This window comes from Tauraco erythrolophus, chromosome 21 (genome assembly GCF_009769465.1).
Source record: "Tauraco erythrolophus isolate bTauEry1 chromosome 21, bTauEry1.pri, whole genome shotgun sequence".
In the NCBI taxonomy this organism is placed as follows: domain Eukaryota; kingdom Metazoa; phylum Chordata; class Aves; order Musophagiformes; family Musophagidae; genus Tauraco; species Tauraco erythrolophus.
Window position 1 is genome coordinate 3802026 of NC_141485.1, and position 27516 is coordinate 3829541.

At 45.0% G+C, this 27516-nt stretch overlaps 2 protein-coding genes and 4 non-coding genes across 9 annotated transcripts in view; 5 read left to right on the plus strand and 1 right to left on the minus strand.

Annotated features, from left to right (window-relative positions):
• Positions 1-548: 548 nt before the first annotated feature.
• RAD51C (RAD51 paralog C) lies at positions 549-19132 on the minus strand. 4 transcript variants are annotated; one of them, XM_086624407.1, is made up of 9 exons: positions 19015-19132; positions 17598-17856; positions 17185-17351; positions 16047-16180; positions 13251-13382; positions 10689-10755; positions 7114-7174; positions 4544-4604; positions 549-855 (listed from the first exon to the last, which is right to left on the minus strand). In XM_086624407.1, exons 1-9 carry the CDS (start codon positions 19130-19132, stop codon positions 754-756), a joined length of 1101 nt encoding a protein of 366 aa, XP_086480533.1. In that variant the 3' UTR covers positions 549-753. The 4 variants fall into 4 exon arrangements, 3 of the variants coding, with proteins under 3 accessions (XP_086480533.1, XP_086480536.1, XP_086480534.1); XR_015222757.1 differs by having other exon boundaries at positions 832-855; positions 4129-4604; XM_086624410.1 differs by lacking the exons at positions 7114-7174; positions 10689-10755 and having other exon boundaries at positions 751-855.
• Positions 19133-19793: 661 nt separating this feature from the next.
• The window catches only part of TEX14 (testis expressed 14, intercellular bridge forming factor), a 29691-nt gene continuing 21968 nt past the window's right edge, over positions 19794-27516 (plus strand). Inside the window, 4 exon segments of the mRNA XM_086624862.1 lie at positions 19794-19965; positions 25868-25982; positions 26272-26437; positions 27174-27310. Coding sequence (XP_086480988.1) covers positions 19830-19965; positions 25868-25982; positions 26272-26437; positions 27174-27310 — 554 coding nt within the window. The 5' untranslated portion in view covers positions 19794-19829.
• Positions 20834-21045, plus strand: LOC147527242 (small nucleolar RNA U3). The gene has a single exon (XR_015222780.1). It is a non-coding gene; the product is annotated as a small nucleolar RNA U3 (small nucleolar RNA).
• On the plus strand, positions 22605-22816 carry LOC147527243 (small nucleolar RNA U3). Its single transcript, XR_015222781.1, has one exon. It is a non-coding gene; the product is annotated as a small nucleolar RNA U3 (small nucleolar RNA).
• Positions 24143-24353, plus strand: LOC147527244 (small nucleolar RNA U3). The gene has a single exon (XR_015222770.1). It is a non-coding gene; the product is annotated as a small nucleolar RNA U3 (small nucleolar RNA).
• LOC147527245 (small nucleolar RNA U3) lies at positions 25156-25366 on the plus strand. The gene has a single exon (XR_015222779.1). It is a non-coding gene; the product is annotated as a small nucleolar RNA U3 (small nucleolar RNA).

Below are 27516 nucleotides of genomic sequence, written 5' to 3' on the forward strand. Positions count from 1 at the left end.
AAAGCCATGAACAAACCAGATCCTGATTACAGAATCTTCATTCCGAATGCTTTGGTAAAGAAAGAACAGGGAAGCTAAGGCCTATGCAGAGGTTTGGTCCACACTTGAGTCATGGTAACGTATTCTTACTGACTAAGACAGGAACATAAAATTACCAGGCTGGATTAAATCTTTCATCCTTCAGATCTAGTCTTTCATCTCTATTGTTACCACTGCAAGATAACTGAGAAGTTCAAACCAGTGCTTTCCCTGTCCTTGATCAAGGACTTTGCAGCAGGTAAGGGCTGATGCCCCAGTCTGGCATAGCACGTGTTTGTGGGAAAGCATCCATCAGCAGCTCCACTGCCTTCTGCCCTGGTCTGAGGCACGTGAGCAGATTGCTGCATGAAACCTTGTTAAAATTCAGCCACACACAAAACCAGAGGAGTGATCAAACCTGTGTCATTAAATGTACTACACTAGATGCTTGCATTTCATTGTTTTCTTTTACCCACAGTAAAAGAAGTAGTTGTATTCTCCATCTTCCCCAAAAAAGCTGAAGCTTCTTGTTACAGAAAACATAGATTTTTATTATAAAGTAAAATTATGCCATACACAAAGGAATCTCCTGTGATGGAAATTTGCATTTTGCAGTCTTAATGTTAAAATAATGTCCAGAACAGGTACAGCCTCTCAGGCTACCTTTGGTTGCACGTTCACTATGCATGTTCTCATGCAGCACACATTTTTTAACATTCAACTTTTGAATCGCTATCACTTTTCCTCTTCTCTCCGTGGCCGCTTGCGAGGGTTCATCTCAGTATATTCTGCATTTTGAGTGACAGCTGGAGGCTGCACGTCTCGGAAGCCATGAGCCTGTAACATGTAAGCAAAATCATGTGATAACACTTCTGTGGATATAAGGCATGAGTAACTAGTTCCCAGAAGATCAGAATAAGGTATGATGCAGTCATTTATTTTAGATGAGCAGCCACAGAACGTTTATAGAGCAGGCTAAGCTCAGAACTGCAAGCTTTTCAACACACGTGCCAACTAATAACTGTGTCTCCTCATTTTATTTTTTTCTAAAGATATTTTATTTTCACCAACCAGATTATCATTTTCATTTTACCACTAATAACCCCCATGGCTACGAAGCACTGCTCTGTAAATTAACTTATGTTGCCTATTTAAAGAAATTAAAAGCCAAATCCTTCAGCTCTTATTCAAGCTCCCACAGAAGCAAGGAGATGACTGGATTAATTGCCTAAGTCATTTTCAGAAACACAATTGTGACTTTCTAAAACCTAGGATATTTTTGTTTCATGTATCTACTTAATGAACTGAAAACATCAATGAGACATTGTAAGTGAACAGCGTATCTGAATCGGTCTCTAGACTGCAAAGACTGTCCCAGCATATAATTTATGGCACACAATAGGACGAGAACCTTTAACTGCCAAAAACTAAATGTAGAAGTGAAAACTAGAAGCTGCTACTCAGGAGAGAGCTTCAAGTGATCTATGTGGCTTAGTACCATTCGTCTTTTCTGTTACCTTAGCTCACAATTTAATGATTTTAGAAGATTTTAAAATACGAAAGATCTGGAAAATCAGTTAGTTAAACATGTCATTAATGCAGATGGAGATACTGAGATGTGAAGAGATGTGAAGCCTGCAACTGTCTGTCTTCCCATCTCCAGAAAATGCTGTGCAGGGAGCACTGCTGCTGCAGGGAGCTCAGTGAAGACTCGCTGCAGTGCAGACTTAAGAGAGGAAAGGGGGTTCATCCGAAAAAGAAATTGCTTTGGGGATTCTGAACGCTCAGGTAGATACAATGTGGGGATGGGAGCATTTCAGGAAAGCTGACATTTTAGGTTGGTGCAGTATGAAAAAGAAGGCAGAATTACTATCAGACATGTGACTTTTCTAAAATCCCAGTGTCCCACACCAAGATCAATGCAAAACAGAACAAAACCCAATCAAAATGTTTTGCTTAAGTCTCCCATCTCTTTATTTCTATTTCTAAATGCCTCACCTCACACAGCCTGCAGTTTTTAAAGGAACAAACAGAAAGAGGTGCCACAAGGGCAGAATTTCTGCAGTCCCTCTGCTCTTATAAGCAACTCAAGTGTTATTCTAAATAGCGTAATGGGGAATCTTCAAGCTTAGTGTTTAACTGCTGCTTGCATCTAATCTCCGCCATTTCCCTGAGGCACAAAGGTGGATCTGGAGCCAAGAATCCACTTAATCCAGCATGCTAGACTTCCAGCAAAAGCATTCCAATCGTTATAAAGGCCAGAACGTGATAAAGTAGGCTGCTTAGTATGGATGTTTTGCATCTAGTTAAAGGCATGTACCTTCTGGGCATAGCACCTTGAAAATACAAGAATTTTGTGTGTATTTATGAAGCTTGTTAGTGGTTTTTAGATGGCAAGAATGTGGCTAATGGAACCAAGAACCTATAAAGCCCAGTTAGTCTGTGGTCATTTTGAATTGTTCCTTAATGTCTTCTTGCATCTACACACTGCATCAAGATTGACAAAGGCTTTGTTACTTGAGCAGTGTTGTCATTGCTAGTCTGGCAGACCCTCCACAGTTCAGGGAAATACTGGCAATTCCTACCCAGAATATAGGTCCTGGGTCTCCATCTTTCACGATGAAATAATCAGGTCACATTACCCGGGAAACTCAGGTGAATCAGATGATCTACTTACTCCCTTGTGCATAAATCAATTTACATTTCTATACTCTGCATTTAAGAATGAATCCTTCTCAGCCTGTGAAAGAAACTGTTTCATTCGATGGGTGTTCCAGAGCTTCCACACTTGCAAGTGGTGACTGACTTGCCAGTACACCAGAAAGGACACAGCTGAAAAAGAACTACAGCTTGGTCACTAAGTTACACGCTTCTCCATTAGCTGAGAGGCACTGAACAGCCAGTTTGTCAACGGTACCAAAGCACGTAACTTGCAAAAGCCTAAACAGCTTTGAAGATCTAGGCTTGAGGAATTTATAATTTAGTTGGTTTTTGCGGGTTTTTTTTGTTTTTTTTTTTTGGTATGCTGGTTATACATAGATGTGCTAGATCAGATTTGGAAGCACTGAACATGTATTTACATCTTCCAGTTTAACTACTGAGATGGGCATGACAAACGATAATAGCAGACTGTTACCATCAGACCTGAATTTCATGAAAGAAACAGGGATAATACATTTTTTACTTACAGAAACCATCTGCTGAAGCAGCTCAACAGGATTAAGTGAAAAAAATACAGGGATAATCTTAAATTTTAACTAATCTTTGATTAGGATACGCTCTCAACTGTATTTCAAGATCGTGTGCATTCACACAGAAGAAGACAGCATAGCTGCTTTATAATGCATATAAAACTGAAAGGAAAAGGCAATTAAACTGTCTAAGATAAAATCCATCTGTTTGTCAGCTGGAGAGAAATAGCTGCACACTCGCATCACATGATCCAAACAACCTTGGCATGTAATCCCACTTATGCTTCCAGCCTTTACAGAACTAAGAAATATATTTGCAGTATTTCTCCTGTCCAGGTGACTATACTCAGGAGTGAAAAAAAATCTGATTTCTGTTCAATAGTTTGAAGACCTCATCTTCTGGTAGTATTAAAACCTGCAGGAACTGCTATGGCAATGTGTTTCCATGAGGACACATAGCAAATAGTTATGGCATGTACCTATGTATGTGAAATTTGAAGATTTAAGTGTAGAGCGGTGGGGTTTTTTTAAACCTAAATAGATCTTAGACAGTATGTATTCTCAATAATATGTATCTAAGCACTCCACAAAAGAAAATAATCACAGGATTTAACTAGGGATGAATAAGGACTCCAGCACTAAGCTGGAAGCTTCTCATATGATAGTGACAGAAGAGAAAAATCTGTATATACTGGCTGGTCATAGGGTCACCAGTAGGACGGAGCTATGAAAGGGATAAACACAACCGAGGTTACATTGGGCAACATACTTAAAGGAGAGATATGGAAATACGTATGGCACAAAGCACTGGTGAGACCTCTGGAATACCATGTATGACTCTGGTCACCCTTGTCCTAAAAAGATAAAAACTCAAACAGAACAGATGCAGAGAAGAACCACTCGGGAAACAACGACCTACCTGACAAAGGAGAAAACAGCTTGGCTTGTTCAAGTGTCCCAAAACGAAGGCTCAGGGAGTGCATGAGTGTTCTTTGTAATTGCACTTAGGCCAAAAGTTAACATCAAGGGCAGATAAATTAAGCAGTACTAGCACAAGAACAGATGGGGACAGGCTGCCTGTAAATTTGATCTGGAAATCACAATATTTTAACTCTAGGAGGGCTAACATGCTGCGTCATTTTTCTAAAGAGAAAAGGTGCAAAACATTCATAAACCTGGAGAAATCCCAGTATTACTGGCTACCTAAAAGGCAACTGAAAGGCAACACTAAGAAAGCAAAAAGCATTCTCAGTTTTGTCTCTGTGACTGAAAATTCCTTTACAGCTAACAATTTGCTCCCATCTCTGTATCTCCCTCCCAAAAGAAATACTAACTGTAATGTGATATGGTATGGTCGACTCCTTCTGACTCGGTGATTTGTACAATGTTGCCAACCTGTTTAAAGAAATAACAGATAGCTATGATTAGTGAATACAATAATAAAAATTCCAAGCAACCAAATGACCAGACCCAAGTTTTCCCCACAATCATGGGGTAGGTGAGCAGTGGCATTCTTATATAGGTATTTTCATATAGGTCATTTAAAATGTGGATGCCAAATTCCCATCCTTACATGACCTGTCAGCTCAAATATCATGTAGACCTACTAAAAAGAGTGAATGATTAATTAGCCTTGTTTCATCACAGTATTTGATCACATTTTTGGAACAATATTCATTATGAATTAATTCCAAACGCCACTTTCTTAAAACACAAACAAAATGGGTTTTGAGCACAATTCTATCCTGCTCCATTAAGCAATCATTTGTTCATTGACCTCTCAAAGCTGGGAGATACCCTCAAGAATTCAAATACTTCTAGGGAGGGTTTTCTTCTAGAGGTTTCACAAGCCTGTCAATTTAACCTCGTGGATGGAGAATGAGAATAAGATGTCCCATTTCTAAGCCTGACCTTGCCACTAACATACAACATAACCTTGAGGAAATCGTTGCTCTTTTATTTCTCCTCTAACATTTCCTTGATTTTGTGCATTTAGACTCCAAGCAATGCATCTTATAGACAGAAGATTGCAAAGCAGCTCAAAAGTAAGGGGTTTTTCAACCAGTCCCAGGGCTGCTAGTCTGCACCATGCCCACCTCCCCAAAATTTACATGATGTAAAGCCAATATACAAAGTGTTCTGCTCTTTGTATCAAGACACCCTGCCAAAGATCCTGTTAATTATTTTGGGGCTTTTTTTTTCCCTCCCTGAGGTGCCATTCTATTAGAGAGCACGTAATTACAGCCTGAGGAACACTGCCACTTCATATTAGCTACACAGGGAATTCCTCAGAACATTTAGGTGGTGGGTTATACTTTACAACATTGCCTAAATCTGAAGCTGCAGAAGCCATGCTTTTACAAGCGCTCAGCTGGAGCTCTGCTGCATGCCTCTGACTCAACATCTTTCCTCGCAGCAATGAGAACCCTCATATTTAAGTGCTGATGGTTTCGGTAGTAGAGAGAAAGAGACAGGTATCATATTTGGTACAAGCACAATTTAAAAAAAAAAAAAGGCAAATGGATTCTCAGTCATCTGTGTGCCTCAATAACTTAATATAAAAACAAGAAGCACACAATGGATCATCAGGAATAGGCAGTTCATATAAAAATGCAACAGAATTCAGCTGTTTCTGCTTTTTGCAGATAAGCCATTGTAACTGGACTCACTATGCTTCTGCAGGCCCCGCTCCGTATTAAGACCAGTAAATAAAACATGTTTGTCCATCTTTGGCTTGCTCTCTGGAACCCGTATCTACAACCTCCCTAGCTGTGTCGCAGAAGAAAAAAGCTTTTTACTTTTGATATATAAAATTAACTTTTGTTCACTCTGCAATCATTATGTTGATGCAACTTCTGTCTTATAAAGGCTGTTAACTAATCAGTGATGTTAATTTCATTCCAAATTAAACAGCCTGCTGTAATCATTCTGCATTGCCTTCAAACTTAAAATTTAAAAACAAAACTCCCCAAGAAAGTGTCACTGCATTTCTCTTTCAAGTTTAACACGCAAAACTATGCGCAACAACATTCCAGTAGCATTTTTATTCACTGTTCGCAGAAGATTAGGGAATTGAAGCAAGGCTTCTTAATCTCAAGTTGCTGCATTGTGATACCATAGACAAGACAAATTTAACTGACCAGGAAAGAGAAGTGAGCTTGCAATATAGTGAAGAGGGAAAAAAGAACCAGGAAACAGAAAAGATCTCATTGCAAGAGGCACAACTTCATACTGGTTTTAGACGTGTCATCTTCATTTCTTTGGGCTTCTAAAATCATCTTCCATAGGTCAGATCTGCATTGGCAGTAAACGCAGCTCTCTTACTACCTCTCTGCAGGTCATTGTAACTTGGTATCTGCATCACCAGCCAGTTGTGCAGAACCATCCTGCTGCATTCAAAAGCAGAAAGGTCCAACAGCTGCCACTGAGGCTCCGGGGTCAATAGTCTGTCCTGAGAATCACTGTCTAGGAGAAAAGTCTTCTTTGGCACCTTTGCCTTTGTACTGACTGGGGCCTAAAAGACTGAAGCAAAGAAATTCTACTCCCTGCTTACAAAATGCAGATAGTAAAAAAAAAAAAAAATACTTAGCCACCAGATCCTAAATTCTTGTGTCTGAGCAACTGCCATTAGGATATTATATTTTCATGAGACATGGCATCTTGTCAGAAAGAAAGTACAGCACTGCAGCAAGCTGACCATGGTGGAAAAGAAAAGCATGACAGTTCAGCCCACGCTGTCTTAGGCTGAACTAAAACGCTCTTCTTGAGCCTCAGTAGCCTGGGACACGGCAGACCAAGGCCAGAAGTCAAATTCAAATCCCTGCTTGGCCACCAAAGCCGCTCGGAGAAAGATTCTCAAATGTCACGCTTGTCAGTGCCATTATGTACCTGGGTTTCCACTTACCTCTGACTGTTGTCCCAGTGAAGGATTAAACGGACAGTAGCAGCATGTCCCCAGCTTTCTCCTGGGTGACACAAAATGACAAGCCACTTTATTTATCTCCTATAAAAGCAGCAGCATCACTAAACTGAGCTGAAATTAGAGCAGTCTTCCAAATAAACTCCATGATTAAAGCATATACACCTCTCTTTCAGTAATGAATCACATCTTTTGCTTATGTGCAAGGATTTCACAACTAGTTTATCAAATATACTGAGACAAGGAATAACCTCTGTATTCGCAGTGTGTTTTATGGAAAGCTTCATGCAATGCTTCCATATTTGTAGAAAGGTTTTATACACACCTAATCACTGACAGGCACCAGACAAATCTTGAAAACAGGGACAACATAAAGAAAAGATTTTTCTAATTACTACTGAAGAAGTCTACGGAGTATGTCTAAATCCTACTTCAAAATTACGATATGCTGTCTCTCAGGCATAATTATGAGCAAACATCACTCCCTTTGGGATACAAGCTTTGGGAGAAAACCAACGATTATTAAAGCATTAAGGGCCCCTGAAGCAGTCTTCTGCTCCTGACAGCAAAATGCAAAAGAGCACAACCAAAAGCAAAGGGTGAGGGGGTGTGGTGGAAAGAGAGAAGGAAGTGTCGGCTTTTATCCTATTTCAGGGGAAACAGTCCTACTGTTTCGGTTCACAGCTGACCCCAAGCTCAGTCTTACTGGGTGTTTTCCTCTGTTTATCCCAGGAGACAGTCAGCAGTCCAAAGATGGATTGCATTTTAAAACAGCCATTTTGGTTAAGTGCTGAAAGCCTCTACTATTCACCTGCACACAGCCCTGTAACTTCTGAGTCACTTGTAGGTCTCCATCATGTCACCAGCCCCACATGCCCCATGTGCTCTGGTATTCATTACAGCACAGAGAAGAATTAAAAAAAAAAGATTCAACTGTAATGAAGATCTAGACCTTCTAGGCGTCTTGCCAGACCTTGCTCCACTATATCTAAGTTGAGATTAAAGATTCTGGCTATCAGATACGGTTCCGAATCAGAGATCAAAACACATTTTACAATGGGTACAAACTCCACACCAGAATGTTTCCAACTATCAAATATGAAAGAAAAATGCTACTGTAAAATGAGATATTTCTGAGTTAAACTGGCTGTAGATTAATATTTGACCTCCTTTCTAAATATATCCAGTAGAAATGTCTAGGAACACCCAGCTTAACTATCACCAGTGGGAAGGAAAGCTGTCCCCTTCACAAAGCTCTTGACTTAATACCTTGCAGCATCTGTCCTTTTTTTTTTTTTTTAATAATTAAGAACTTCCCTTCTGCTAGGAAGCTGAATAAGAGTTTAGAGATTAATGCGCTTGTGAAATCTTAGAAAAGGCTGTTTCTAAAGCTTACCAATTAATGGGGAATAAAACTTATTTATGGGAGGCAACAGGATTGATTTTACTTGGGGTTTTGCTGCTGACCCCAGTTCCTTTGGCTACAGCAAACTATGGAGGAGTAAGAGGTTCTTTAGCCTATAGGATAAGACTGTTGAAATAGCATCCCTTCAGGATGGGTTGTAAAAATCACCTTGTAATCCACCAACTCAATACTTGCACTGAGTCTATGGAATAAATTCACATCTTGGTACCACTCTGAAATGCTCAACTTGAGATATCACTGTTTAGGACGAGGGGATTATCTCTTAGCTTAAATATTTAACCAACTGGTACAAATTTTCATTTTTGCAAGAGAACACACTACTCAGTTTAACACCACTATGTAGTTACACACACATTCTGGTGAGAGTCATAATCAGTTTATGGTCCATATGAGGTTATGTCAAATTAAATGTTTGTAAAAGAAAATGTGCACAAGACAATACATGGTATCTTTGAATTATAACCTATTCTGAATGTCTTCACATTCTTTACTGTCCCTATGACTCAATAAACACAACAGCTCTCAAACAACACTGGCTACTAAAAAAAGACAGAATCTATTAGCTTTAATTGAGTTTGTAGCCAGAAAGGCTGCCAAAAATAATACATCAGAGAGCAAGAGGTACAAATGACAAAAAAGGTCAGACACTGGAAGCTGGGTCTTTATCTGCATGCACAGCTCAAAATTCCACATTCTCCACATTCTCGGAAGGAGACTGTCTGTATTTGTTCAGTTTATCTTACATCTGTGCCAAGTGGTTCAATGCCTGTACAGACACTGAGAACATCTTTGTCCTGTCCCCTTCTCCTCCCTCCCCTCCAGGACAGGGGAATATTACTTAGTTCACAGAAACTGAAGCTGTGAACAGAGAATTTGTGCCCTTTAAGTGCATCATGAAATAATATGAAGTTACAATCTGAAATAAGGTTTAAACGCTGAGCTTTTTCTTAATTTGTCAAAATCTCTGCTTCAGAGGAACTCTTCTATTTTCCCCTGCGACCACAGCCCAAGAGTCCACATGAGGTACTCTGTTCATCACAAGGCGAAACGTAGCAGCCAGTAAAAACCACTTCAACTCGCCATGGGCCAGCTGTAGTTGAGGATCCCACACAGAACTTCCCTCTACATCATTACTGGAGAGAGCAGCGGGTGGAGAGTTCCAGCTATGCAGCAAATATGAAACACCTCTGCAAATAATTAATGGAACGTGTTCACGCGTAATGGCAAAATAAACAACTTACACTGTTTTGGAGAGGCAGTGAATGATTCTCTGGGAATTTAGGAAACTGCAGCATAGTTTGAGGTGTGCAACCATTATGCTGTTTTCTTCTGTTGGTGCTTTAACCTGTTCATCACCACGTTCCTGCTAGAGGTTTACTGCCTCCAGCTCCATCTCTACATTTTTTGTATGATCATTCATCAATCAATTTCAGTCTAAATTACTTGATTTATCAGAGTTTCACTTATTATTTAAATGGCTCAGGCTTACCTGGCCCACTTTTGGCAGAAAGGGATTGGGAGACAATCACATAAACAGCTCAGCCAGCATACGGGATGCGGCAGTGACCTCCAGCATGGGTGGTGGCCTCCTTAGCTGACACAGCTGCAGCTGGAACTCCACAGCCCAAGATCCTCAGGGGAAGGCTGCAATACATTAGCTGCAGGTCTAAAAACCTAGTTACTCAGAGAGTTCTTAGTACCTAATGCTTCCCCATAAAGGGTGATTCGGTCACCTGAAAGAACACTGATAGATCTAATATCAAGTTTAGTATTAAAAATTTTGATTTACAAGGGAAAAAAAAACCATCCAGCAACACTCTCAATCTGTGAGTTTCTCCAATCTGAAAATGTCATTATTTTAAAAATATTTGTCATCCCTTTTCAAAAACCTAACCAGGCTCCTAATCAGCACACCATGTTTGAGTTTAGAATAAAATTTGATAGTTGTAATTATAATTACAATGCTGACATAGATAAGCACTAACTGCCACAATGCTAGCAGTTCCAGATGGGTCTAATAGTCTCACCATGGATTCAGCACACAATTTCATCTTCTTTGTACATGATGCCAAAAGAAAGGAAATCATAGATTTGCAGATTAATTCAGTTTTCAACTCACAAGCTGAACACCTACCTAAAGCAGGTACCAATGTGGACTGATTTTGTCCAATCCTTGTTGTCATTTGGTTTGTCAGAACTACCTAAAAGAGGAAAGAGAAGCAAACAAACAAGAAAATCTCCAGAAAAGCAGCATACTGGTGGGAGGGAAGAGAGGGATTTTTCAAAAAGCTTTTGCCAATAAAGTAGTGACTCTGGCAAAACTCTTGCCTACTGTAATGAAGCTTCTGTGTTAACAAGAAGAAACTGTAAAGGTGCCTCATCTTTTCTCAACAGTCAAAACAAAATAAGAGAACCCTGCAAAACGTATTTTCAGTTGGCATGGAAGGTAGATACCTTTCATTCAAGACTTTGAAGAAACCTAAGCTTCTCCCTTTCCAAGGGATACAAACTCTACATAACTTGCATATTCCACCATATTTGTACTAAATACTATTTGGCTCTGTATTTAGATGCACATGACTTATACTAGCCCTCTAGAAAGAGACAGATTTCAGTCACTGTGGCATAAATGAACTTGGTGGTGCTGCTCAAAGCATGCAGAAGCCTAGTGATTAACAGAATTTCTGCACCTTGTAGTCTAAAAACACGCAAGTGGGTACAATACAAAGCAGAATGAAAGTGAACAGACAGAGCGGGGGAGTGTTTTCGCAGCACAAATCACTCGTAGGAGGTTCACAGACAGTCTAGGTTAGATCCCTGGTAGAAGTGGGGGTGGGTGAGACAGAAAAGAGCCAGGAATATTAATTGCAAAGTTCATTAAAAATGAAAAATAAAAACTTGTACCTACCATAAACCCTAGGGGGTTTCATTGTTTGACATGCTTGTATGAGCTTCAACAGTTAGAAAAGTGTGCTAGAGCAAGCAATTCCACTGAGCACACACCAGAACATTTACACAGCTGAGAGCCCCAAGACGTATATTGCATATTTTAAAGAAGTAACTCATCATATATGGATGATAACAGCCCCAGATAGGTTCCCCATCTCACTGCTGGAGAAGGGCTGGTCTGGGCAGCCTCGCACAACCCACTGGGTCCAGCTTTAGAAACTAAAGAACTTACTTCCCACCATATTAGAGCATCCAGGCTGCCCAGCTTCGCTGCCCAACAAGCAATCTCTGGCACGCCAGCTGAATTTAGACTGCTTGCAAGCTACATGGAACTAACTCAAAAACTGGCAAGAGGGCCACTCTGAGCTAAATCATTTCTGAAGCCCTGTGACTGATCACTTCTTTAGCAAGTGTTTATTCAGCAAGCGTTTGTGCTGAACTGCTCACTTGTTCAACAGAAATAAGTTATATATGTTTCCCTTGACCAAAAAGAAAGAAAAGGCTGTGCAAGGACAACTGCTCCTGTTCAAGGTCACCAGGCGCTCGATTTATGAGTGAAAGCACTCAGTAGACTGGAGGCTGTGCAAATCAAGCAGTCATGTAACATTCATCTCCCCTGGTGCCCACAACAGCAGGAAGAAGCTCCATAATTCATGTCAGGGAGAGAGCCAGGGTTGGCTTTCAGCAGCGAGCACAATCTCGGAGCCCAGGCGGAACGCAGAGCTGTGCTCCCTTCCTGCAGCTATCGGAGGAAGCACAAGGAGAGGCTTATTTTTAGCAGTCAGGAACAAAAGCCAACTGCGCAAGAGAGTTTCGGGTGACAAGGTTGCAAATCACCTGGAAACACTTGCAGGGACAAGCACCATTTTGAGACTGCGTAAGCTCTAATTCCTCAACAATGCTTTTCTGGGCTGCAAAGGACTTGCCAAAACAACTTCTGGAATAGAGGCAGTTTCTGAGTGCCACCTGCTGGCTACGCGGCCGCAGACTTCCCGGCCTCCATATTGGTGTAAATGACATAGAAACAATGCCCAGGAAGGAAGCTATGGGTTTCCATGGATGCCAGAAGAGCAGGCCATACTAGCAGATAAAGTGGTTTTGCTCCCTAAGACTGTAGTTTATTTTTAAACAAAGCGTGGAAAGTCACGCTGGAACTCCTAAATACCCTGATGTATTTTAACGTCCGTGCTTTGTAAGTAAAAGTCACCAAAGGAGCAGTCCTTGTCCAGCCAAATCATTAAAGAAGATGATGTGAAACAGCACGACCAATCGATATGCTACCGTTTAATTATGATCCACAGGCTACTTTTAATGCAAATTTTACTTATTTTGGCAAGTCTAGGACTTTTCCACCTAAACAGTTTTGCCCGGGCAATCCAGATTCATAGAATGGTTTGGGCTGGAAGGAATCTTTAAAGGTCATCTAGTCTGACTTCCCTCCAATAAGCAGGGAAATTTTCAATAGATCAAGTTGCTGAGAGACCTGCTCTGTTTATTCAGACCAATTTAAATTTCCCAGACTGTTTCCACTTCTTCTGAAGATAAGTGGAGGTTAAATTTTCTTAGTTTTGTGATCATTGATGCCATCTATATTTACTAGCCAAACTGGCAAACACGAACGTAGAGGACATTCTTGCAGTTTTCTTTTGCTATTTACAGACAATCACAAATCACATTTGCTTAACTCTTTGTAATGCATTTATTCCAAAGTAACACCTTGTGGGATTCAAACCTGCCCCAGACTCACCGCTGATTTATGATCGTTTGCTATGATGATCAGCTGTTGCACCAGACCGTTCAAAAGCCTTGTCCGATGCGAGAGGTCCTCAAAGACATGGCGAAAAGGAAATGCAATTCCATCAACTACCACCAGTCGGACCTCAACATGGAAGAAAAGGAAAAACTACCATTACTATCCTACAAACCAATGACAAAAAGCAGTAAGACCTCTTACTTCACCACAAGAGCACAGGGTGAAGAGCCTCAAGCTCCAAACACACTGGTGCACTTGCTAAGTGCAGTACTGCATTATGCAGAGATACTAGCTCAGACCATCGCTGCACTAGCTTAAACAAAATACTGCATTAAGCTCTCCCATTAGTTAACTTAGCACAGAGCTGCCTTTCTGATTGTTTCCAGTTTCAGAGCTTGCTCACTTACAACTAACTGACTTATCTTTGCAGCACCTGGTACAGAATACAGAATAACAAAGCTGGACTGAAAGCCCTGCAGAAAAAAAAAAATCATTAAATATCAGAATTCACTTCAATCAACTCTCCATGAACACTGATTTATTTCACCTTCTCTCTCAAAAATTGAGTCTAAACCAAAATTAGAATACATGCTGTCTGTAGTCGCTGTTAAGGTAACTCATCTGATTCTAAGGCTGATATCAGTGATCTACCTTAGACTCAGGGATTTTAACAGATGCTTAAAGATATTCCAGACACCATGCAATGGAGCCGAGTATCTGTCTTGCCTGAAGATGTTTGCTTTGCTGAACTATTCCTTTTGTAGCAATCATTAGCTGAAGCTAGAGCACAATGCTGCTGCTGGCTCATCACCCTCAAGACACTATATAAACATTAGTTTGGCAGTTTGATTTATTCTAACTTCATTTGTTGCAGCTGTTTTGATGACCCAAGTTCGTCTAAAATACAGAAGGGAGACAGATAGTCTTACAATGTTTGCATGTTCAGTTGTCACTCAAATCCTAGGTACCTACAAGGTCCTGCATTAATGCACAAGATAACAAACTGGAAACAACACAAAAAAACTGATTTTCTGTATTATTGACTTAATTCATTACTTGGAAGTAGCTTTGTCTGGATCATACAAGCCTGCAAACATTACTCTCTGAAATGGCCCTGTGCCTCCACCTGAAAAAACCACAAATCTTAATTTGAAAAAGAAGATCAAATAGTTAGAATTAAAATAAGATATTCTTCTGTTTTCTTGTTTTTCCTCCTTCATGCAAATTCTTTTCCATGAGCCTGTACAACTTCCTCATGCATGATTTTTTTACTTTAAGAACATTCAGTTTAACAGTATAAACATGACTCATGCTAGAAAGGAATGTATATATAGTTATATAACTTGCCTATTGCATGAGTATGTCCAGGTAGGATGCAATTTAGTTTATTTTCTCCCAGTTGCACTTGTTATAAAAGAGCAAACAAGTAGACTTAAAGTATTCAAGAGTAAGCTATATCGAGAGAGCTTAGTACCACATGCTTTCTCCATGTCAGTTTGTCTCTACTAGACCTTAAAGAATTATGTTTATTATGATAAGAATATTTTCTAACTTAGTCTTTTTCATACTGTTGGTCTTTCTCATGTTATTAATAAGATCTCAAACTAATTCATGTTTCCAAATGACACTCCCTACAACTATGTATCTCTCAAAAAAACCCACAAATCTGGAGGTTTCCTGTGGTCCCAGTCTCAGCTCCAAGTCTGCACAGAGGGATCAGACTCATTTTAATGAGAGCTGGACTGCAATAAGCAATCTGTCAAGTCACTTATAGCATGTCCAAGGAATCATCAGAAGGTCTTACGGTTCTCCTGCAACCTTCAGTATTTCAGGCTCCAGGCCAAGCACAGATAATAAGCACAGATGGTAGCAGAGAACTGCAGCCCAGTGTAACTGTGCTAATGAAGCCATGTACTTTCCACAAGAGCAAACACAACAGGGCACCGTTAGTACCTGGCAGAGAAAGGGAAATACCAGACTACACTAAGCAAAAGTAAGACTCCCATCTGTGCTTTCAAGACATAATAGTTTCCAAAAACGGAAATGATATGCAAAAGACAATCTAAGTAAACAACACTGATTCGTGCCCTGTTAGACCGAGACACAAGTCATCTTCCCTGAATCCTGTTAGGGAGTGATCTGCTGTGCAGAATCCAGAAACCTGGAAGGGAGGTGGTAAAAATCTGCCTTACGATAGCATTTCACTAAGACACTAGGTACTAGGAAACTTTTTGGCTGTAGTCTACCCAAGAGTCAAGCTGCTGGCTCTGGTTGCTTGTAGCAACAGAAGATGTGTTGGAAAGAAGGAGAAGAGTCACTTTCTGGATGCCAAGATGGTGCAGGATGCTTCTGGTCCTCAGTGATCTTCTAGGACAAAAAAAAAAAAAGGCACTAAGCCTTTCTGATCCCCCTGCATCATGGTCATCACATGCACCCCTGGCTCCGAGACTCTTTTGTAAAGCAGTTCTGTGATGATTCATAACTCAGTGCTCACAGAAATGTAACAACATGTGGCAACATAGATCCAGCATCCTTGCCTCAAAATGGAGATTCAGGATGATGGCAGCAGCGGTAGCAAAAGCAAATTACTCTCAAGAGTAATTGGGATGGGAATGAAAAAGCAAAACAAGCAAGCAAGCTTTACATTTGTACTCTGGCACCAGCCAATATATCACTGCCAAGCTGATGAGGTACCAAGGTGTTACTCGTGTTACTCTTGCTATACCATCCCTGAAAATCTTTACTGTGAAGATGAGTCATATCTTCTGGTAAGTCTGCAATAACTCTTACCTTTGAATGCTCTGAAAGAAAGTCTGGGAGGAGGTAAACCTGTGCAAGAAGCTCTATGTAGTCACAGCAACGGAAATAATATATGTGAGAAAGGATACTTTCAAGAGAGAAAGTCTCCAAAGCTTTCAGATGATCTGCGAACAAATAAATAGATGAGTAAATGAGTCAGAAGTCTGTACTAGCGTACTGCTACTTTCATCATTCTACCAAACTAAGTCTTCCACATATAGCAACAGCAAAGCCCCCAGAAACAAAAACAGTCAAGGTAAAGAGTGAAAGAAACATACATTCCATCTGGCTTGAAAGTCAAGAACGTGGTGAGCAGATGCTATCTCAGCATTTGCATGTAGATACACTGGAGCCTCCAAGGGAGTGCTCTAAAAATGAAAAATTTATTTCTGAATAAGGAACTTTTCCAGTAAATCATTTTCAAGCCAGAACACCACCAGAGGACAACCATGACTATTAATCATCCATTATGTACAGGCAGTAGCTCATTTCATATGGTGTCCTTTCACCTCTGTTCAAACAGAAGTTTACTGCATAAAATACTCTAAAGAGTATCACAAAAGTTGTGTCCGTATCCCCAACACACTGATGACTTATAGAATAAAACTCGTCATTAAATGCAAACTGGCTATATTGACCTTATGAAGGAGCTGAATTCCAGCTACCGTTTTACAAGATGAGGCTTCAGCAGCAACACTCCCTTAAGAAATTCTGCCATTTCTCTTTCTCTTTTCCCTATTTCCTGTCCCTGCGTTGCAGCACATTATCCCTCAGTTTTGCTGACAGAATTGTGTTTAGGTTTTGCTGTAAATTAATCATTAAAGTGATTTTTAAAAAAAAAAAACAAAAACCAAAAAAGAAAAAAAAAAACACCACCTCATATAACTGAAAAAACCACCAACCATCATGCAGAAAGAGAATTACTCTTGAAGTAGATCAGCTCAGCCTGCAGCACGGTCACAGATGCAGTATGTATGATACACACAGGTGGGACTGAAAGGCCGGCAGCGACAACTCCTGAAGCCAGCACTGCTGCTGAAACCCTCAAACTGTAAAACTGCAGCCTACGAGACACTCGTTTCCCTGGGATCCCAGTTTCCTAGGCAGAAAAAACGACTCAGCGACGTACCTTCTTCTTGATGAGCTTCAGCGATAAGCCGGCAGTGCTGCACGCAGGCAGATGCAATATCCACTACTCTCTCTACCATAAAACTTCCTTCAGTATCAATGAACACAGCTTCTCCAGCTACACCCCCAAAGCATTCCGGGATCTGTACATCTACTGCCAACTGCATACTGCCATGGGAAACAGAAAAGAAGATAAATGTTTACACCACAAAGCTCTCCCCTCCCAACTCACTCCTAAAGTGACATTTCTGCTGAGTAACACATGGAACAGGAAGCAGTACAGCCATCATCATGATCACATTTTAAATGCTGTAGAAGAATCAGAGATTGCTGTCCTGACAACAAGAAAAATGACCTCTCTTCACTAAACAAAGTGATTGTCAGTCGCATAAAAGTAATCAAAAAATAAAATACCATAGCTGTGTTTTCCCAACGCCAGGCGCTCCACAGATCTCGGTGATTTTTGTTAGTTGCACACCACCTCCCAGAATATTGTCTAGTGCTGAACAGAAGGTGATGATGAAGCCCTGGGCTTGCTCTTCCTCCAGAAGTTCCAGCGCTGTGCACTTTCTGGTGGCACCTGATCCCCCGGCAGCCCTTCCTGTGTCCCCATGACATTCCTGCCTCACAATCTGTAACGCTTCCAGTACCTCTTCTTTGGAGATTCCAATTTCTAGAAAAGTCAAAACCATGAATCACTACGTTATTTTTAGAAACAGTGATTTATTTGAAGTATGAAGAGGTAATTCAACTCGTTTGACAGAACCTGGCCATCCTGCGCTGTGACGCAGAAACATTAATCCTTTTAGTGTAACGATGCTCACAGCTTGCCAACATCTCTGGAACTAAGGACTTGATTTTCAGAAGAACTCAGAGCAACAATGCCCTGAGTTTAGAATTCAGGTGACAGTAAGCTATCTACAAATAAAAAAAATAAAAATAAAATCAGAACTGCTGTTCATAAACATGGATGAGATCTGCCAGAGCAATCCCCTGTTCTGCACTAAATGTGCTCCCATATTAACTTCATTTCAAGTAAATAAGGTCCTGTAAAAGAAGTCAGCGACACTGACTGACCACACTCTGAATTCTCAGGGTACTCCAGGGCTGAGCACCTCACACATCACTTCCAGATGTGAAACACAGAGCTAGGAACAGAGAGGAGATCCCTGCAAGCATCTCTGTGTGTCCATACACACAGCTCTGCTGTGATCTAGCTACTTCACTCTGATCTTCAAGGCAAAACTCTTACTACGTATTAGCACAGATAATAAAACTGCTGATAATCAAAGTCATGACACACTTCCTAGAATGTCTGTGCAAATTTTATTCTAGCTTCCTGGAAAACACAACTTTCTGATTACATACAAGTTTATTTTGTTTAAAGCATGCAGAGTTGGGGAAAGAAGAAGCATGACAGACAGAATCCTCTGGTTGTCCTTTTTCTGTATCCTGATTGCATCTCAGTGTAAGAAGGAGCTGTTATCACAATTTGGTTTTTTCGCTTAGGCACATGTGAAAGTCACTAAATATTGGCTCTGCCCCCATCTCCAGACCCACCTGAGGTCTCAGTGAGATTGCCCAGGGGAGCTGCCGCTCCAGCACGGCTCGAGGGCCTTGTGAGCCCGAACCGCTCCACATGCATCAACCGTTTCAGCACGCGAACCGCTGCTCAAACCCCTTCCTCGCTAATAAGCCACTGCGAAAGCTTCCCGGGAAGGAAAAGGCCAGGGAAGGGCCGCGAGGGCGACCTCCCGAAGGGGGGGGGAGGGAGCGGCCGGGAGCGGCGGCCTGCGAGGGGACGCGCCGCCGGGCTGGGACCTGCCGGTACCTTTGCTCAGCCCGCAGGGGCCGGTCTCCAGCAGCTCCTGCGCCGTCTGGAAGCCGGCGGCGACGAGCTTAGCCCGCAGCGCGGGGGCGAGCGGCAGGCTGCCCACGTCCCGCTGCATGCTCGCGGCGGCGGCGCCAGGCCGCGCTAGGCCGCCGAGGCCCCGCCCCCTACCGGCGGGGACCGCCCCCCCCAGGCGCGCGCCTCCCGCGCCGCAGTCGGGCGGGAACTGCTGGCTGCGCGCGAGGCGGGAGGGGAAGGGAGGGGCGGGGCGGCCGCGCGTGCGCGGCACGCGGAGCCGCGAGGCGCGCGGGAACGCGCCCGGCGGCCGTTCGGCAGGTGCTGGAGCTGAGGCGCGTGCGGGCGCGGCGGCCCGGGGCTGGAGCGGCGGCCGTTAGCTGCGGGAAACGGGCAGAAACGGCCGAAGGGCTACTGGGCCGGAGCAGCCCCGGCCCGGGAGCGGTGCTGGGTGCCTCCCGCCCTCGTCCAGTCAGAGGGGCCTACGCACCCCGCAGCCTTTGGGGCGCGTCCTCTGCCCGTCACCTCAACCTGATCTTCCTTGGCGCCGTATTTCCCCTCGGCCAGGCCTTGCCTCCTAACAAAGTCCTTCATCGGTGTGTCTCCTGGCAGGCCTTTCCTCACAGGGCACGGTTAGGGAGGGAATTTCATGTTCCGTCTTCGGACTCATCTGGAGGAAACAGCCATAACCGATTGTGTCAGCTGCTGGGGTATTTGAAGTAAAAAAGTTCTTTGAGCTATGGCATTTTTGTAGCTTCATTAGATTTCATACATTTTCCTAGTTCTGTTGAGGAAAGAAGATGGCTCCTGCGCTCCCTCTTCCAGTTCCCTGCCCAGTCCAGCTTGGACGTATGAAAGGTGACTCCCTGGAAGTTTGGCTGCATCAGTATGTCAGGAAAGGAAACTATGTGAAAGTGAAGAAGCTTCTGAAAAAAGGTAAAAGCTAAGTTTAGACAAGTGCTGGCAGAAAAGTTGTACTTTTTCCTGTATGTTTATATTTGTGGTAAAAACAGCATACTGTCTGTACAATTGAGTTTTTTGGGTGAAATATGTTTACAAGATGTATCATAGTTGGCCTTTTCTGGTAAGCAGTGCTAATTATTGAATCAAAAAATGAATTAAAATAAGTAAACTGAAATGAGAACTAAGCTTTTAGTTATAAGGTGATTGTAAGGAAATGATTGAGGTATTGTAAAATTAAAATCCTGAAAATCTACTTTAGGAATATACTCCTTAAATGGGATTTTAACTTTTATTAGTTCTAACAGCAAAATGCTTAAGGTATGGTTTAGATATTTGTAATTTTGACACCTAGATTTTTAACTACATGGGAACAGGGAATTTTGTAAAGGAAACCTAATATCGGATGCATTTCTGTTTCGTTTTTACTATCAAGAACTGCGGTAGCATGTGCTGTTCCTGCAGGTGAGAGGCTCTTTAGCCCCGCGGCTGCGGTGTGCCCGCTGGGCGCTGCCCGCCGGCTGTGTGCGGAGAGGCGGCCCCGGGGGAGCGCAGCTCGGGGCGGTGCCCGCCCGCTTGCCCGGATGAGAGCGGCGCGTCTGATTGGGCGTCCGAGGCAGAACATGCAAATGAGGGGGCGTGTCACGCACAGAGCCTCGCGCGGAGGGTCCGTGGGTCGCGGAGCGGAGCCCTGGGCCGCGGGACGCGGTTCCGCGGCGGCGGAGGCTCGGCGGCAGCGCGGGGGGTTCGTGTTCCCGTGCGTGGGTGGGATCGCGGGGGGGGTGTCCGTGTGCTCGAGGGCGGTGCGTGCCGGTGGCGCTGGGCGCGCGGAGGGTGTGTCGGTAAGACTATACTTTCAGGGATCATTTCTGTAGTTGGTCACTAGAGGAGAGTGATCGCTCTTGGACGGCGTCACAAGCCACGAGGAGGAGCGAGGTGCTGTCTCCTGAGCGCGAGGCGGGCGGGCGGTGCTGCCTGGGCAGGAGCCGCCCGCCATCGATGACCGTTCCCGGCCCTTTCGGGGATGCGGGAGGGAGAGAGCACGGGCTGAGTGGTTTGTGGCCCGTCCTTTTTTCGGTGGTTCAAAAGCAGGTTGTACGGAGGGAGCGGGTAATTCCCGCTAAGGGGCGGTTCGCTGCAGGTTTGCGAGCAAATGCGTAGGTTCTCAGGTGCCTTCAGCATCTCGAGGTCTTTGGGTGTATTTTCGATAGCAGTGACAGCGTGGGCCTTCCACGGACAGGGCAGGGGAGGGGAGAAGCAGCAAAGAGGGTTTAAGTTTTAATGTTCAGTGAAAAGAACTGCTTTGAAAGTTTGTTGGTACCTGGTCATGCAAATCCTCTAGCCATCCGTTGTGTAGGGCAAGGTGACAGATGCATCCCCTTCAGAGCACCAGGCAAGAGACGTGCAGTGCTGCCTGGTGTTGGTGCCTGGTCGCTGGTGGTGTGGGTCAAAGGGAGCATGGACCGAGATGGTTGTCTCTTATATTGTGTCATAAAAACTTTGCAACTGGCCTGTGCCACACACACACACAAACTCTACTGTTTTGCAAGGCAACTATAAACCTATGGTGTCATTATCCATTTGCTTCTTTCTGATCTAGGTGTGCCTGGAGTCAGTCTTGGTGCAGGTGCCTATCTGTGACGGGAGGGTTTCACAGAAGTGTTGGAGGGGCTGAGGTGCTGGCTTCATCCTGGTAGGCCAAGGGGTATCTTTTGTTCTTCCTGGACAGCTTTTAAGATTCCGAGAACCAAAGGTCAATATCTTCTTGGGGGCTGTCCTTCTCCTGGCAATGAGCTGAGGTCCTTTAGTCATCCTCACTTAGCCATGACTATGCAGAATGCCGTTACGTGTCTTAAGAAAGTTCATACAATTTCATACGATAAAGAATAATTGGCAGAATAGTTAGGAAACGAGATTCTCCTAATAATTGTCAAGAGGAGGCTTTTCATAGCCCTGGGGTGACTTTGAAGAAACTGTAGGCTTTTGTATTAGCTGCAACTTGTCTATGGCTCTGCAATACCTGGGATCTGGAGTCTCCTCAGACTCTTCGGAAATCACCATTTGAGAGATGATGTGGTTTGTCGGTAGCAGACAGAGCTGCACGCACCCGAGCCTGGGCACACTGTGCTGTGCTACCAGCGTCCCATTTCCGCTCCTGGAGAGGAGAGAGTTGTTGGCTTCGCAATTAGTAGCCCCAGTGCGGGGCGTTTCGCTTGCGGAGCTCTGTCTCTGCGGACCTGTACTTGCGTGGGTGGAGGGCGAGGCGCCGGTAGCCGGGAGCAGCGAGCGGCCCCGGGCCGGGCGGGACGGCCGGAGCGCGGCTGCGGCGTCACGTGTGGTGCGGAAGCGGAGGCGGAGCGGCGCGTCTGATTGGGCGTCCGAGGCAGAACATGCAAATGAGGGGGCGTGTCCCGCCACGGGGCTCCCTGCGCGGCGGGTCCGTGGGTCGCGGAGCGGAGCCCTGGGCCGCGGGACGCGGTTCCGCGGCGGCGGAGGCTCGGCGGCAGCGCGGGGGGTTCGTGTTCCGGTGCCGTGGGTGGAATCGCGGGGGGGGTGTCCGTGTGCTCGAGGGCGGTGCGTGCCGGTGGCGCTGGGCGCGCGGAGGGAGTGTCGGTAAGACTATACTTTCAGGGATCATTTCTGTAGTTGGTCACTAGAGGAGAGTGATCGCTCTTGGACGGCGTCACAAGCCACGAGGAGGAGCGAGGTGCTGTCTCCTGAGCGCGAGGCGGGCGGGTGGTGCTGCCTGGGCAGGAGCCGCCCGCCATCGATGACCGTTCCCGGCCCTTTCGGGGGTGCGGGAGGGAGAGAGCACGGGCTGAGTGGTTTGTGGCCCGCCTTTTTATTGAGTGGTTATAAAAACAGTTGAAGGAGGGAATGTTTGTGGCAAGGGGCGGTTTCCTGTGAGCAAACACGGTCCGGTGGAACATATAAGCTCTCGGCTGTTTCCCGTGCCACAGGAAGGACAGTGCTTGGTTTCTCTCAAGCCCTTTAGTGGGTTTTCGATAGAGGTGACCCGTACGGGCTGCCAGGCATGTTTAAGTTTTAATGTCCGAGGAAGTGGAGTTAGTTATTCAGTGAAAAGAACAGCTTTGAAAGTTTGTCAGTACCTGGGTGTGCGAGTCAGGCGATGGTATTCTCGAGCCATCCATTGTGTAGGGTAAACGTGACGTGGTGGGTGCTGTGGAGTTGTTTCTGGTTAACAATGTTCCTCAGACAGTGACGAGAGACGAGGGAGAAACTGTTCAGGATTTGCCTTTCGTGACATGTTGTGGGAGTCTGTGTCGGTCAGACTCATCTGGAGCATGGTAAATCTTCAATCAGAGTCCGATGGGAATTAGGCAGAAACTGCTTGATGATGTGATCTTTATGCTGTGCAATACCATCGAAGATGGGATACGTCAGGTTGGATCCTGGGACCTCAGGGTATCTGCTGGGATCTGGGAGAAACTATTCAGTAGCATACTGTTGGCTGTGGAGCAGAAGTCCTTGGTGCTCAGGCTGGATCCAGAGATGTAAAGGATAATGTCAATTAAGGTGATACTCTCTGGAGTTCTAGGTGGTAGGTGAGAGTGTGCCTGAAAGTGTTGGGCCTTGATAGCCGCTAGAAGCCAATGCGTTCCCTCCAGAGCACCGAGCGAGACAGATACAGTGCTGCCTGGTGTTGGTGCCAGGGCTGCCTTGCTGGCGTGGGGCAGAGGGAGCGCGGACTGAGATGGTTGTCTCTTGTATTGTTTGATGAAAACTTTGCAAGGGGTTGGAGTGGGCATAGCCAAATTGCGAGGCGTTTCGCTTGCGGAGCCCTGTCTCTGCGGACCTGTACTTGCGTGGGTGGAGGGCGAGGCGCCGGGAGCAGCGAGCGGCCCCGGGTGGTGTGGTGCGGGAGCGGAGGCGGAGCGGCGCGTCTGATTGGGCGTCCGAGGCAGAACATGCAAATGAGGGGGCGTGTCCCGCCACGGGCTCCCTGCGCGGCGGGTCCGTGGGTCGCGGAGCGGAGCCCTGGGCCGCGGGACGCGGTTCCGCGGCGGCGGAGGCTCGGCGGCAGCGCGGGGGGTTCGTGTTCCGGTGCCGTGGGTGGGCTCGCGGGGAGGGTGTCCGTGTGCTCGAGGGCGGTGCGTGCCGGTGGCGCTGGGCGCGCGGAGGGTGTGTCGGTAAGACTATACTTTCAGGGATCATTTCTGTAGTTGGTCACTAGAGGAGAGTGATCGCTCTTGGACGGCGTCACAAGCCACGAGGAGGAGCGAGGTGCTGTCTCCTGAGCGCGAGGCGGGCGGGCGGTGCTGCTTGGGCAGGGGCCGCCCGCCATCGATGACCGTTCCCGGCCCTTTCGGGGTGTGGGAGGGAGAGAGCACGGGCTGAGTGGTTTGTGGCCCGCCTTTTTATTGAGTGGTTCAAAAGTCAGACGAGGTTCATTGGAAAGCGGGAGCGCTGAGCTTCGTGCCCGCCCAGGAGAGTACAGACGCTGCTATAGCACAGTCCGAGTCGGGGAGAGCTGCAGAGTTCTGGGGGTGCTGCGAAGGTGGTGTAGTGCTGCGGGGAGGGGTCGAGAGCGCGCTGGGGCCAGAAGCCCCTCATGTCCAGGTCACGTCGAGCTGTTTCCGGAATTGGAGCCGCCGATGTCGCTCCTGTTGGCGTTGGCAGCAGCTGCTCGCTCTTGGCACAGAGTCGCCGAGCAGCGCGGGGCAGAGGGGCTTCTTTGGGAAAGAGAGTCGCGTGCGCTTGCCGTTGACGTTGCGTCAGTCGTGCCACAGCGCCCCGGACGCGGGCTGTGCTTGGATGTTGCGGGAACGGCGCGCAGAGAGCCGTTTCTGCGGTGGCTTCGGTGGGTGCCCCCGAAATGCCCGTCGGGCCGCGCCGCGCCCGCTGCGAGAGGGCGCGCGGGCGGCGTCCGCGCGCCTGCCTGCCTGAGGGCGGCGCGTCTGATTGGGCGTCCGAGGCAGAACATGCAAATGAGGGGGCGTGTCCCGCCACGGGCTCCCTCCGCGGCGGGTCCGTGGGTCGCGGAGCGGAGCCCTGGGCCGCGGGACGCGGTTCCGCGGCGGCGGCGGCTCGGCGGCAGCGCGGGGGGTTCGTGTTCCGGTGCCGTGGGTGGGATCGCGGGGGGGTGTCCGTGTGCTCCAGGGCGGTGCGTGCCGGTGGGGCTGGGCGCGCGGAGGGTGTGTCGGTAAGACTATACTTTCAGGGATCATTTCTGTAGTTGGTCACTAGAGGAGAGTGATCGCTCTTGGACGGCGTCACAAGCCACGAGGAGGAGCGAGGTGCTGTCTCCTGAGCGCGAGGCGGGCGGGCGGTGCTGCCTGGGCAGGAGCCGCCCGCCATCGATGACCGTTCCCGGCCCTTTCGGGGTGCGGGAGGGAGAGAGCACGGGCTGAGTGGTTTGTGGCCCGTCCTTTTTTCGGTGGTTCTAAAAATAGTTACGTACCATAAAGTTTATATGATGTCACCGCGCAATGTTTGTGTCAGATCTGTGTCACTGTAGTTTACTTTTTCTCTTTTCGATGCAGAATGGAGTTCATTATTTTGAATAAAATTGCTTAACATAACAAAATACTCGTCTAGCTCTCAATTACTGCTTCAGAAGAATGTAGTTTTTTATTAATGTGGTCCTGCGGTGTTACCTGTGCTCATCCAGGTTAATACTTTGCCTCCCATGTTTATACATCCTGTATTTGAAAACATTGTGGGCAAGCAGTGTATGGTTTCTATCAAAAGTTACATGGAAGTTTGTTTGTTCTTTTTCCAGTTTCTGTTAATATCATGTTTTTGCATTTCCAGTATTTCAGAGGGAATATGGCAGTCAATTTCAGTGTTAATGAACCATTGTGCAAGGTGGTGGGGGATAAGCGCTGTCCTCATAATCTTTTGGGTTTTCTTGTAGGTGTTTTTGTTGATGCTGTAAATTCCATGGGCCAAACTTCTCTCTTCACTGCTGCTTTGCTAGGTCTTGAAAAAATAGTAGATGTGCTGTTGGATTATGGCTCAGACGCTAACCAGTTAAGTATAAAAATAAATTTTTCTTCTTAAATTGAAAGTAATGTTTAATTTTTTAGTGGCTTTAGTCAATGTAATACAGAATTTTCCCTATATAAATGAAGAAGCACTTAAGATGCATGTTGTTGTTTTAGCCAAAGTAGGTGCTTAATTTTCCATATTTCTCCGTATATGTTATTGTTTGGGAGTACATAAACATTCTAGGTATGCTACTTTTTTTCCCAAAGTCACAGCTGGTTGAGTGTTGTAGGGGTAGGTTGAAACGTTTCTGCTTTGCCCTTTATTCCTCAGTCGCTGTTATGATGGCAGCACCCCAGTCCATGCAGCTGCTTTCTCAGGAAATCAGTGGATTCTTAGCAAGATATTGGATGAAGGAGGTGATCTGAGAGTACACGATAAAGATGGAAGAAATCCACAGTACTGGGCTATGTCAGCTGGAGAAGAAAGGAGTGCTCAGGTACACGTGTGTGATATGTCTCGAATATGTGCTGGGTATGTGCTCGCGTCTTTGTCTTAGAGTGAAGAAACTCCAGCATTCCAAGGAGAACATGACTTTTACATGTCAGAAAAATGACTTAACATTATTATTCAATATCAGTAATTGTATTTTGAAGCCCTCATGATTCAGATTATTTAAGTAAGGCTTTGCTTAGGTGCAGAGGCATCTCTCTGTAACTATTTAGGACCTTTATGTGTACCTGTGCAGTGAGGAGAATGACAAGCTCTTGTTCTTCATCCCTGATGTATGTAGTATGTTTGCATGTGTGCAATTCAGGAGTAAACCTGAGGTAGTTTTCAAGTGTGTCTCTGTGCGTGAACAGTGGCAGCAAATGTGTCATTTTTACTAGCATGGTAGCAAAATGTATCAAGAAGGCTTATTCATGACTGCAATATTGATTTAAAACTCATAATACTCCTCTTTCCTCTTATTACAATGCTCCTCTAAAAAAGAAACCTGATACTACAATTTTAAGTGGGTGAATGTCTTGAAAGTTAGTCATCTCGTGTTTGAAGTAAGCTTTCTCTTACCTTTTCATGTAATCGATTTTCTCTGTGTATCCATTTCTTGAAATGCCTATTTAAATGTTGCAAGTAACTAGTTATTTTTCAGTAGTCACGATCTATTAATTTAAAAAGGTTTATCTCACATTTCTGAAGCAATTTTTTGTTGTTGTGTTTCCCCTCCTCTCTAGATCCTGGAATTTATACAGCGTTGTACATTCCATATGCAGGCTGCCATTCAAAATTTTCCCTCTGACCTACTCCGAAAGGCTGGCTCATCAAAACCAGTGGTCTGCAGTCTATCTAGGTTTGGTGGTCTTGTTCAAGAGTAAGAATACATTCTCAAATACTGAGGGATTGAGCTACAAGGAGTTTTACTTCCATATTCTATTATCTTAAAATTAACATGTTCTTGTTTCTTTTTGACAATATCAGATTTAAAACGAATGGGTATTAGGAATGATGATACTTTTTATTTCTGTTGTGGGAGTTCCAAATGGAAACTTGATAGTTGTAAATACTTGTGTATTAAGA